Below are 13,357 nucleotides of genomic sequence, written 5' to 3' on the forward strand. Positions count from 1 at the left end.
TAAATAAAATAACAATTATTGAGATACTTTTGTAAAAGAATATTTTAAACATTTCTGTTTTAGGCATTACCGTCCCGTACATGTCAAAAATCAAAATGACAAAGAGAAAGGACGCAAACTAAAAAAAAACAATACAGAAAATCAATGCTTTTAAGTTTAATTTAATGAAATTATTAAGGAAATTCGTGCAAAAAAGTATATTATTATAATATGGAAGATTTATGCACGGCCTGTTTGTGCTCGGGCCGAAATTTGTTTAACATAAACGGGACAGAATTACAAGTAGTTTATTCTCAAATTTTGAATGAAATCTCTGTAAGTAAAGTAATATATCGCTTTAAATAACATTACTAACTAATAAAATATCATTATATTACCATAAACTGCACAGAATATCGGAATACTGTACCAAATCAATTGGCTTGAAGCATTAAACTTGGAGACCTACCACGATAGTTTGATCCAAGTTTCTAAAACAATTGCATAATATTGGACATTTTTGTCCATTAAAAGTAAACTTTTATGATTATAATCATGCATTTCATAACAAAAACAGAGTTTCGTGAATGACTAAAAGGCATTTTTATTAAAGATTTCGGACACGCTGTTAGAGGTCTGCTTACGCGTGTGTTTCGAGTGCCGCGCGCTGTTGCGGCGTTATCACAAGTTTAAGAAACAAGTACAATGTTGCTACACGTCGTTACTGAAGCAAATAAAACAGGTATGCATCACAGCCATAGTGGCATAGTGAAATAATTGAGGGACAATTAAAACATGTGGGAGTGGGAAATTCATTAAAACAATCAGGATACAGCTTTACCAATTACGCTGTTGTGTCCTGATTCAAGTTGGTGAGTTCAACCTTACATTTATTTGATAATCGTAAGATAATCAATAGATGTCACCTCTGTCCTGATATGACGGTTGTACATATATGTATAATAAATTACTAATTGACTGCAGTCAGGACACAATAGTTCAGTTAGGATAGCGACTGGAACGATAACTTCCAGAGCTTGAAGGTTTTTATTATAATTTGTTGATAGTGTTTCACTGTCATTGCACTTGGGAGGTGGAGATGAAGTCGTAGGTGGTGAACGCACTACCTCAGTATTAACCTTTTCTTGAAGATGCTTAAAAATAACTTGAAGGGAACAGGCAGGTAAACCGTTCCACACCCTCGCTATGCACCCGAGGAAGGTGAAAGCGGATTGTTTCATTTACATATATGAGAGGAAGGTCTACCGTGCCTCTGGTTGGCTAGTGATAGAAAGAGGATGCGGAAATTAAATCGCGTAATTCCCGTGCAGTCTCTAAAGAGTGTATCATTAGAAGACCAAAGGTTACTACAAAGGCTACTCTTCGCTTGCACTCCCGGCTGGCGAGATTGGATTTATTGGAATAAGCCTTTCTGCATGTATCTCTAGAGATTGCAAGCCGGTGAGCTGACATGTGGCAGCTCTGCCAAGATGTGACAGCAGTAATTAAACGCGACTAGAACTGTGGTTTGCGTAAACCAGGAAACTGTACCGGCGCGGAGTCCTGCTCCACTCTTGTAAGGATTTCTAGTTTCCTTGTACCTGTGTTAGCTTTGGACTCAATGAAGCGCCCAAGGTAAAAAATTCTGACACCTGACGGACCCGGCACCCGCACGGTTAATCCGTAGAATGATGAGAGCTTTCGTCTCGTCTCTGAAAATGGCCAGATTATTCCGAGGATACGTTCAGAGGAATTGGAGTCGTGGTTGACCATACTCTTGGCGGTGAAAAGACGCTTGCGTGGCGTGGCGTTAAATTTCTCTAGGCTTTCGTCACCATTCGGAGACTGTCATGTTTTCTCCTTCTAAACCTGACAGGTCCCGACCGGCCTGGGACTGGGTTCGCACCATTCCACATCTGTTCCGTCATCTAAATCTGGGTCTGTCCAGACTTGATAGCTTCTAGATCCATTAAATATTATTAAATACCTCAGAGGGCCGCATAATATTTTTGCTCTTTCGTTAATTCATCTTTTACAATTCTGTCAACATTAACCTCAATGTTGGCGATACTCGCAGTGCTCGCTAGAGAGATGTCTCTTAATGAACTGTGTACCTATTTTGCGCTATTATAGTGACGATCGCATAGACCATCAAATAGAGATTAAATAACGTGTTGCCATAAGAAAAAAATCAATTTGCCCATCAATTAATTTGGAATTAAATTTGTATATGCTCTCTATAAAGGTTAGGTTAGATTACAAAGAAAATATAAATTTTCGGAGGCCGCAGTGATTCAAGCCTTGGTTTGGAGAGCTCTGATCTCAATAACCAAAAACGCTCTCAAATAGCACCTGGTTAATATTCAGCAATAGAGTTGAGGAGAGCACAGACCCTTAACCCAGCGTTGACTGACATTGGCTCAGACGAACAACTACGTATTTCAAGGCCCTCAGAAAATCAAGAATCCAGGCAGGACAGGGGTATGCCATAGCCTGGAAGCTTACCAAGAAGGCTATCATGGCAGACCCTGGCCAAAGCTTTGTCGTTATTTCTCCATTCCTTCCACAGCTCTTCCCTATAAATGTGACTTGCACCAGAAGATCCCTCGTTGGCAGATTTTGTCGAAACCCATATTGTCGGTCACTGAGAAGGTCGTTGTGTTTTGTGTAACAAACGACGTCTGTCCGTCTATACGTTCAGCGTGATCCCTAAACCGTCTCTACTGTTTTCGACGCGACCGACATTAGCGGATAGTTGGTGTAATGTGTGTACAGACTATTATTTTGGCAGATTTTTTTCTTATTTTATATAGATAAATAAATTATAGACGTCGATGGTACAGCACTAGCAGTAGCTGAATTTGTATAATTCCAGGATACCCCCTCGGAGAAAATAACAAACGTGCCCCATTTGAAATCTGAGCCGATACACAACTTGAGCTATCCCGATGACATCGTGAAGGTGGAGTTCGAGGATGTGGACGTGAAGAATGAGGTCTCCGACAGGGAAGAGCTCCACTATGAGCCGGAGACGTTTGTTAAGGACCTGCAGTTGGCCAAGAAAGAGGCCAAGGACAAAAAGGTTGTGTATAATACGAATGCCGAACTTGTTACACAAAGATAAAAGCCTTGATCTTGTAGATGAAAATACTGAACGGATTTTGATAAAACTCTCCAGTGATGTACAGAATATATATTATTCCTATCATACAAGCTGTATTTGTATGTGCTACAGGTCACTAAACATACAAGGCTCCCATAATTGATTAACATATAGTGTATGTTATTTAAATTAAAGTATTTTTCACAACTTCAATCAGACAAAGTCGCGGGCAGGAAGTAGCAAAAACAGCACTTGTCCTAAACCTTTACTAATATTATATTCTCCAAACCTAAATCTTCTAGATGACGAAAAAGAAAACAAAACAGAAGATTAAATTGAAAACGAAGAACATGCAGGCGGGTGAGAGCGGAGTCGACGCGGATGTAAAGACGAGGGCGGACCTCTTCACCTGCCAGGACTGTGGGAGGAACTTTGATGAGAAGTTGGACTTGGAGAAGCATATCATAGCGGACCATACGCTGAAGAAGGTGATGTCTATATTAAAATTATATATATATATATATATTTTCTCTTAAAATCTTTATATTTGGCTCACTGTCATCCCAGGAGGTGAAGAATAACGGTGTGAAGGAAACCCTGCCGGAGAGACCGCAGTGCGTTGAGTGTGGAAAGGTTTTCAGTTCCCGGAAAACGTATAGATATCATCTGAAGTGAGTATATGGCTTCACGCGCGGGTCCCAACAGTGCTGGGACCTGCGACCCAGGTGTAGGTTTAAGGGGCCCCATCTAACACGTTAAACGCTCACCCCCACTGACCAAGCTCCTCTCTCCTAACTAAATTTTAAACGTACCTATTAGAGCTGCCTTCGAGGCACGTTCCAAGAATGAACTGATGTTAGTTCTGGACAGGCCCAAGTCTTAGCAGGTTGTAGAGAGATAGCTGTTATACCTCTCTCCCCCACTTCTACCGCGTACAAACTATAACCTACTAAGCGAGTTGGTTAGTGAGCTCGTAATACTTATTTTTCTGATGGCACGGTCTTTGGGGAGGTTGCTTAATAAGAGATCTTCACCGGCACGTCGCCTCATCACAATATCTCTGGAACCACCAGCAACGTGGAATAAAGAGCTTGTTGATGCTATATATTAATTCAAACGTAACATAGTTTGAGACGACAGCTGAGTCTATGTAGAGTAGATCAAGTAGCTACAGACAGGCGACAGATGGCGCTGGGCGTAGTTCATATAGCCCAGCGCCATCTATCGCCGCACCATCTCTATAATCCTAACCTGTTCGTGATATTTGCAGCGTTCTCCACAAGGGCCAGAACAGGTATCCGTGTCCCAGATGCGGCAAGGTGTACCAGTGGAAGTCTAACCTGGGCAGGCATTTGAGGAGTCACAAGGTGAGCGTAGGCTGCGGCACAGCGGCGACATCTACAGCACATCTGTCACTCACACGCGTACAATGTAGAATTAAGTTGTCTCTGTGGTGTCCGGTCTTATTAAAATAAAAACATTAAAGCTATGTAAGGTGAGGTTCTTGTTAGCGGTCAAACGATCCGCCCTCCACAGCATACAGTGGCGCCCCCTGGTTTGTCATAGAGGACTTTAGATGCATGTGTCTGTGAAGTCTGACTCCTGACGGTTCCGTACACACAGGCCCGGGACAGCGGCGAGTTACATTGTCACACCTGCGACAAGAGGTTCGCGTCCGTGGCCACCTACAGGCAGCACCTGCGCGTCTCCCGCTCACACGTCTCGGAGACTGACTTCACGTGAGTAGAATGACAGACACACACACACACACAGAGACACTCGGAGAGATAGAGAGATACACAGAGACACTCAGAGAGATACAGAGACATACAAACACAAATGCACAGAGAGATAGAGAGGCACACAGAGAGATAGAGAGACACACAGACGCACACACACACAGAGGCACTCAGAGAGATAGAGATACATACAGACACACAGAGAGATAGAGAGACACACGGAGACAAACAACACAAATTTAAAAAAAATCATGTCACGTCTTACGAGATTCACCTTGCCATGTCCCTCTCACGCTGAGCGAAGCGACCTCGGCGTGTCTGCACCGGGTCATGTCTCCAGACACGGGTTCCGTGTCCGGCAGGGATTAATATGTCACTGATAGAACATACGCATCTTAAAGAAAACGAACGAGAAGGCGACTCTACCAGACATTCGGTCGCCGAGCTCATCTCCGCGGATGAGTGAGTCTCCTCACCGGTAGCCTCCCCACCAGCGTATTGACCGAGCTGATGACACTCCCTTAACCGACTCCCCGTTACAGATTCATGTGCAACGAGTGCGGCAAGAAATTCGTCAACAAAACCAGGCTGAGAGACCACATCGACTGGGAGCACCTCAATAAAATTAAGTTCAAATGCAGCCTCTGCAATAAGGTGAGCGAATATATGTATCAAACAACTCAAAAAAGTCCAAGTCACTCCTTGTTATATACGAAAGTGTCATCAAAACCGGTCCAGCCGCTGAGAGATCGCTTCCAACAGACACGTGCACAAGGATAGCGATTACATCATTTTGTTGTGTTCTGTTCTTCAAATATAACCGTTCCTCGCTCCCCGTGCGGCCGGCGCCTTATCGTGTGTGTTAATGTTTCAGCCGTTCAAGTGCCACACGTCCTTGTACGTCCACATGCAGAACGTGCACAGGAACAAGGAGAAGAAAGACAACCTGTGTCACGTCTGCGGGAAGTCATACCAGGTGACGCACACGCACACACACGCACACACACACACACACACACATAGTGATGGAATTTATCTTGACCGCAGTCAATCTTTATATACATATATATGTATATATATATTTAGGTTTCTAACAAAATTATTAAAAAAATAAAGTTGTCTTATAAAGCCAGTACTTTTAACTAGAACAAACTCGTCATTATCTTAAATCAAACCACCTTACATAAGTTAAATTCAATTTACAAAGACACGAGTCACGTCGACAAAATACTTTCCCGCGTAAAAGTCAGCAAACCAGATGTCATCGCTTGACGTCACTCCGGGTGCGTTCGGGAACTTTAAGGATCGGTTCAAATTAAATGTGTTTCCTAAATATATATCTATCTATGTCGACGATCAGCGCCACCTGTCGGTCGGTCATAGTGTGTCGTGTCCGCAGAACGCCGCCAAGCTGCGCTACCACATCGTGGCCATGCACACGAGCGAGACGCCCTACAGCTGCGGCCAGTGCGGCGCGGCCTTCGGCTGGTACTCCTCGCTGTACCGACACATGCGCGAGGTGCACCACAAGGTGAGGCGGCGCCGGGGCCGGGCCTTATAGCACTCGTGACACAGACATCTAAAGGATATATATATGTCTGTGTGTTTCAGATGAAAGTTCAGCCGAAGAAATCTAAGAAGTTGAAGAAATCCAGCGAGCTGGTGTCATCCTCACACGCGCATCAGGCCGGACCCGCTTAGATATTCAATAATTTAATGTTAACTCTGTCTCGCCTCTGACACATCACATATTTTTATGAACGACTGATATGTTTAAGGATAGCATTAATTTCTGAATAAATGATAACATTATATTTTTATTATTCGCTAGCTGTTATCCAGGATGAAAACTAGCCCAAGTCACTCCTTATAACACCAGCTGCCCGCCAATAAAAGTCCCGCCGAGATCTGTCCAGCCGTTCCGGAGACCAGACGTGACGAACAGACAGACAATCAACAATCGCTGTATCAGCGCGCGTCCCGTGTGTATTGTGTGTAGAGGAACGGGTCTCAGGGTACACACAGACGCGGCTGTTGGGTATATATGTATATATATAAAAGTTTTTGGACTATACCAAGATAGTCATAGTCCAGGCGTCCAGGACTGTTCGTATAAGAATAATAACACTCTTAAGTCAGCTTGAAGGTGATTTATTACCTACATCCCCTCACTCAGATCGCTGCGAGGCATCCTGGTTATAAACAAAGCGAGGGTAGTCGCGGGATTTGTATGAGAGTGATTTTGTCAGTCTTAGGGACATGAACGTTTCCTTAGTTATCCTTATCGCTGCGTCTCCGGCTGCTGGGAGGCTGGGCGTGCTGTGTCAGCGGCTTGGGTGGGCTGTGGACAAAAATGTTTGATAAATAGCTGGGTCACCGGAAGTCGTGCGGCCTGGAGGTTAAAAGGCCGCCTTTCGTACGTGAGGGCGCGGGTTCGAAGCCTGTCAAGTACCAATGTGATCTTTACCGAGTCATATGTACTTTGTAAGAGTACACACCACTGACGGACGGTGAAGGAAAACATCGCGAGGAAACCTGGACTTATAATCTCCATATCTCCATGTGAGGAGAGGCCTTCGCTCAGCAGTGGGCCCCGATAGGCTGATGATGATGATGATGATACCGGAAGAGATGGGTTTTGACTATACACGAGTATCCGGTGCAATTAATCCAGGCTGTTGGCGAGCAGCTCGTTCGTGATGAGTGATGGCGTATCAACTAAATGGCGCGAGCTTGGACGGAGATGGGTTTTTGTAGTTAAGTTCACAGCTTCGTCGGAAATCTGGGTTGCTGTGGGTTTGCGGTGTTTTGGGTTTAAGGGTCAAATAAGCAGATGTACTAGCTAATAGGAATACACCTTATAGCTTATAGGTTTGAGTTTTTTTGCGGATTGTGGCCGGTCGAAGGCTCTACCGAGGAAAGGAAGGTATGACCATAGTGGTCGAGATAATCTTTTCTCCTCATTCCACTCAACCCTCAGAGCTCGCAGACCAGAACCAAAGATCACACTTAACATGGCCAACAATCAAATTAAAGCAACGTCTCTCAACCCAAGTTCCCCTCCCACCAGCACGCGGTCTGATATCACCCGCTCCCTACCTGTGTGTCTCTGTGCACGAGCTTGGTGTGGTTGTAGAGCGCCGCGTCGTAAGCGAACGTCGCCGGGCACCGAGCGCAGTGCAGCGGACGGGAGCCGGCGTGACTGCGCAGGTGACCCTCCAGGGACTTGTTGCTCTGGGGGAGAGGAAGTGACGTCACTGTCGAGTGTCTTAATGGAGTAATGACACAACGCTTACGTTAAGACTGATATCATTGCACAGATTATAACACAACATTTCTCTTGACGAGCCTCAGTTCCACATTTCGTTCGGTAGGAGGCGCTAGTGTATATATAATATTACTTTATTACTAAAATGTTAATAACAGTTTAAAGTTAAATCTAGACATATATATATATATTACCGTATAAGCGTTCCCACAGACGTGACACACGTGATTCCTGACACGTCCAGCGAGACGGTGACAGGAACGGATGTGACTACGGAGAACCGGCTTAGACGAGCACGCCTGCACAGCCAGCGAGACGAGATAAACAGTGTAAACAGACATTAGACACATTAATATATACATTACAGCGAGACGAGATAAATAACTTAAACAAATTTAAATTAAACGAAACATTTTTGATTAGCGACTTCTAACTAAGAAATATTCACAATTTTATATACGTATAATTTATTGAGATGTGGTTAGGGATCTGTATTAAATTATGAAAGCCGATCCTGAGCTATACAGGGTGCTCAGCTGTGGCCGACGCCTGTAGGGCTCCGGGGACAGCACCACGAGCTCGCTTTGATACGAGCAAATAAGATTTGTGGAAGAAAAAACAATATGGTTACGAGTTCGTGTTTTATTCAATAGAAAACAGGTAATGTTTGTGAGTCACTCCTCAAAAGACTCAAAACAGAGCTAGCGGCTTTTTATATGCAAGGATATGATTACTAGAACATTCTAAAACGTTCTCGTTAACATTTCTACTTGTTCACATTAACAATAGGAATGTTCTAGTAAACGTATGAAATAGTTCCGCCCACTCGTCACGAGATGGCGCCGTTCAATGTCGACAACATCCTACAAATTAAGCAGGCGATGATACTGTTAGTATTTCGTTTCCCGCGAACACGTGTTAGGGACAGCGAGCGATACTCACGAAGCCACATCCGGCCACCGTGCACTTGACGGGCGTCATCTTCAAGTGCACGGCCAGGTTGTGCTCCTGGAGGCGGGCGGCCTTCACGAACCTCTTGTCGCAGAGCTTGCACGCGTGTCTGCAACCAACGGCTCCAGGCTACTTACTGTTATCGGACAAATCAATGGTTTCTTGGACGCGGTAAAGACAGGCGGGATGGACGGAAACGTGAAACGATACGTCTAAACGCAACCGGAAACGGGGAGTTACTAGTTTGCAGCACTAGCGCCATCTGTCGCCGCACCGGCGGAACTGCCACCGGTGCGGCTCCGTACGTAAAGAACGATAATAACTTGATGTCGGCCGGGTCCACGTGCTTCAGGCTGTACTTCAGGTGCTGGTTGTACGACATCCTGTTCTTGAAGTTCATGTCGCACTGAAACATATACGGAAACACGTTTGTATTAACGAAAAATAGGTGGCGCCAGCGTAATTTACGCGTTATGCTCACAAAACGAATCACTCAAGTGAATATTTATAGCGGAGGTGCATACATACACACACAGGACGATGAAATGAGCCCGAGGACGTAAAATATGGGAATTGTATTAAAAAATGTATTTTTTTAAACATGTATTTAAGTCTTGTCGGCTCTTTTGTGTATGTGACGGGTAGTGCCGCTGTCCAGGTGAGGGTAGCTCGCCACACTCACCTGGTAGCAGTAGAGGTGCGCGGGCGCCTCGTGCGTGACCAGGTGGATCTCCATGGCCTTCTTGAACAGGAACTTCTTGTCGCAGCGCGGACAGGAGTATTCCTTCTCGCCTTTATGGATGCTGTAAGTATTTATATTATGGACAGGCTGTGCCCGCGACTTCGCTCGCTTCAAATAATCATATACATATATATATATATACACCAATTATAACACCAGGTAAAATAGGTGAGGCCGTTTCAGAGATTAACCGGGACAGACTGACCGTCACGTGTGCACACACTCAGTGCGGCGCTGTGCCCGCATATCGTATACTAACAAGAGATGCGTCTTGAGCGAGGTCCGGTCCCTGAAGGTCTTGCCGCACAGATCACACTTCTGTCTCTCTGAGTGGTTCTTGATATGGTTGCGCAACCTGCCGAGCGATCTGAAAACACACACATATTTAATACACGTGTGCGCGCGTGTGTGCGTCTATGCGCATGTGTACCCACGTCTCCGTGTGTCCGCATCTCCCGCACGTGTGGGTGGGTGTGGGCGCGCAGTGTTCCCTGGCCGCGTGGTCCGCGCACACGGCGGCGCGGGACCAGGTGCCGCCGCACCAGCGACAGCGCCATCTACCGACAGAACATATACAATTACATAGAGAAAAAGTATTGTAAGTAAGTTAATAAGGTCATTTTAATAGTGTATATATATATGTGTGTGTTCATCTCACCGTACTCTGTGTCGCCTCTCGTGCGCGGCGAGGGCTCGCTCGTCTTTGCACCTCACCCTGCACAGACTGCACACACACGACCCGGACGCCTGTTAGTAAAAAATACTTCTTGGATATAAACGTTAAACACTGATGAGCCGACATTGATGATAATCTGATAAACTCATAGGCGGAACAAATGAGATTCAATAAAACTTGGTCTTTGATTCTTTACATAAGTTAACCGATAATAGTTTTTAAGCCTGTGTCCGTATTTTATATGGTTATACCCCCTCCACTTCACCCCCCCCCCCCCCCACCTCGTAATGTTTCACCATGTGCTGCTCCAGCTTACACCGGTGGTTGAACCCGAGCACACAGTCGTGACACTTGTACTCGTGTCTCGTGAACGACTCGCTGGACAGGGCTCGGGCGCGTTGGCGACGTACCTGGACACACAAACACACACACACAGATGTAGACACCATATAAAGACATACACACACACATAGTCACCATATAAGGACACACACACTACTACAATCATAGTATTTATGTGTAGAAGTCGTATTCAACACATAGGTTATCCTTATTTAAATTAAGTCATTTCTATCCAACAATATTTTTCACAAAACAAACAGAAATCCACTCTCATCATTACTATTCACTATCAGCACAGACATTCATTGCCTACTTTACCGTCACCCAAGCAATTGTCATTGGAAAAATTTCTACTCTTTACTCTCCGCTAACTTCATATATCAGAGAGTCACACCTTAAGATATATCTCAAGACTTATCCTTATATAACTTTAGGTTACCTCATCCCATGTAAGTACAACCATCTCTATATGCTCGTCTCCGATGTTCAACTGTTTCAATTTCTTATCGACCCTGGCGTTGTTCACAATCACTACTTTCTCTTTTTTCCTCTTGACTGAAAAATAACCGTCCAACGAGACAATATAAATTTAGTAAACAACATATTCTAGTTAGCACATGTTCTCTTCACCTTGACCTTTCTTTTTCTTGCTCGCCTTTTGTTTCATCATCAACGGTTCATCGTCTGAATCGTCGAACTCTTCGTCAGCCGTTATCAAAGATTCAATTGGTTCCGGTTTGGGCAGCTGTAACTTTTATACACAAACAATTGTACTGTCTATTTCTTATTATAGTATTGAGTAATAATTTACGTCTGTCTGTTTGTAACAGCCTATCTCTGAAATGTCTGGACAGATTTTCATGGGACTCGGACTGGTAGATAGATGATGCAATAAGTATATGTATTTAAGAGATGTACAAACAGACATTTCAACTATAATTTCCTCATATATATATATATATATGAGGAAGTTATAATACTCACATCGATGTCATATTCGTTGACACCTTCAGAATTATGATCTTCCATTCTGACGAACGCTATTTCATAATTGTGTGAATATTCCCTTACGTTATCACATTTCGTTATTTTTAAGCTCGAAAGAGGTTTTATGTCGTTCGACTGAAACAATATTTTATTATGAATTAGTATGTATTTTAAATTTGTTTGACGTATTTTTTTTTATTCTAAGCACAAAAATTGTCTTCCTCATTTAAAATTCACAGACTCACTTAAAAGTCACTAAGCCACTTTTAGTTTATATATATATTGCAACACGGGATTCATACTAGCTGGTAATCAATGTTACTGAGTCACCTTCCGACTGCTGTAGACCGGTACAGAAACTTAAGGACGAACTCACTACGAATCTTAAAAGTTATGACTTTTGTTTAATAACTTTATAATACTATGAATAATTAAATTAATTCTAACTTACAATTAATTGAGACAGCACGTGATGCGCTCGTTTTAGCTGTTGTTTAAATCTCAGGAACCTCTTCATATAAGCCGCACATTCCCAGCACAGCTTAACTTCGCTGTAATCCTTTGACGAGAGTTTAAATGTATTTATTATAAGTTTGTAATGGCAATTACATAGTATTTTAGGTATTTTAATAAATCTGTATAAGATCAACTATATTGTATAACAAATTAAATTATTTTTCACATCACTCCGTGATATTTACCGTTCCCAATAAATAACAGAACAACATGAACATATCTTCGCTGAAGTTTACCAAGTCGCGGTCAACGGAGAGACATCCTCCGCATATATTTAATTCACTTAAATTCATTGTTTGTTTTATATAAAAAAAAACTTTTAAAAGCAAAAATTAAACTTAAATTTCTTAACAGCTTAAATACAAACAGATGTCACGTTGATCTAGCAAATGTCACATCTCGAGTTTGAATGGACGACTCGCGACAGTTCGTAAACTTGGTAACAAAAATATTTAGTTAAATAATATATTTTGCTAATTAATTTCAATGATAAAATATACATAATTCATTTATGTTTGGCTTTGGCTTTTCTAGAATATAATGTTGAATAGTAAGTTTTTGTAGTTGTATAGAGTATATAACGAGGATATCCTCATGAATAGAAGTAGCTAGCACAGGATAAGGCTTTGTTGATTATTTTGCACCCTAATCAAATATATCCTCTGATTTTACCCAGACTAACATAAACTAGTAAAATTTTCTGTATTTGTTTATTCTACAGTTATGAAAATTATTTACGCTTCATCATTTTGAATACTAGCTGATATTCTTGCAAGAAATCCTTCTTTTCCTTTCTAAATTTTTTAACACATCGCCATTCTTATTGGGCTTACAAAGGGCGATATGTTGATTGTTTTAGACCGAAGCTAGCAGGGCGATCAGTAAGTATCAGTCTTAGTAGTTTACCTATCAAATTGCTTGTCAGTGTTAGATACCGTTGTTTTTAAATTCACTTTAATACATTGTTTATTTGGATTTCGATTCAAGAACGTAAGTCGTTACAAAAGAAAATGAAATTAAAAATATGTAGTTGTTATATTTGAACAATGTTCTT

General features: G+C 42.7%; 2 protein-coding genes across 2 annotated transcripts; one reads left to right on the forward strand and one right to left on the reverse strand.

Moving 5' to 3' along the window:
• The first annotated feature begins 79 nt into the window (after nt 1-79).
• Nucleotides 80-6,635, forward strand: LOC116778296 (zinc finger protein 57-like). The gene is made up of 11 exons (XM_032672243.2): nt 80-315; nt 593-721; nt 2,855-3,061; nt 3,385-3,570; nt 3,650-3,753; nt 4,353-4,449; nt 4,706-4,821; nt 5,364-5,475; nt 5,696-5,797; nt 6,221-6,352; nt 6,433-6,635. Exons 1-11 carry the CDS (start codon nt 211-213, stop codon nt 6,520-6,522), a joined length of 1,380 nt encoding a protein of 459 aa, XP_032528134.2. The 5' UTR covers nt 80-210; the 3' UTR covers nt 6,523-6,635.
• LOC116778295 (zinc finger protein 782-like) lies at nt 568-12,693 on the reverse strand. Its single transcript, XM_032672241.2, has 16 exons — nt 12,489-12,693; nt 12,239-12,346; nt 11,785-11,922; nt 11,431-11,551; nt 11,240-11,355; nt 10,740-10,868; nt 10,441-10,529; nt 10,217-10,339; nt 10,042-10,149; nt 9,723-9,843; nt 9,364-9,446; nt 9,032-9,149; nt 8,284-8,388; nt 7,921-8,055; nt 6,980-7,162; nt 568-703 (listed from the first exon to the last, which is right to left on the reverse strand). The coding sequence occupies exons 1-15, from the start codon at nt 12,594-12,596 to the stop codon at nt 7,103-7,105; spliced, it is 1,662 nt and encodes a 553-aa protein (XP_032528132.2). The 5' UTR covers nt 12,597-12,693; the 3' UTR covers nt 568-703; nt 6,980-7,102.
• Between the last annotated feature and the right edge of the window lie 664 nt (nt 12,694-13,357).

This window comes from Danaus plexippus, chromosome 31, assembly GCF_018135715.1.
Source record: "Danaus plexippus chromosome 31, MEX_DaPlex, whole genome shotgun sequence".
In the NCBI taxonomy this organism is placed as follows: domain Eukaryota; kingdom Metazoa; phylum Arthropoda; class Insecta; order Lepidoptera; family Nymphalidae; genus Danaus; species Danaus plexippus.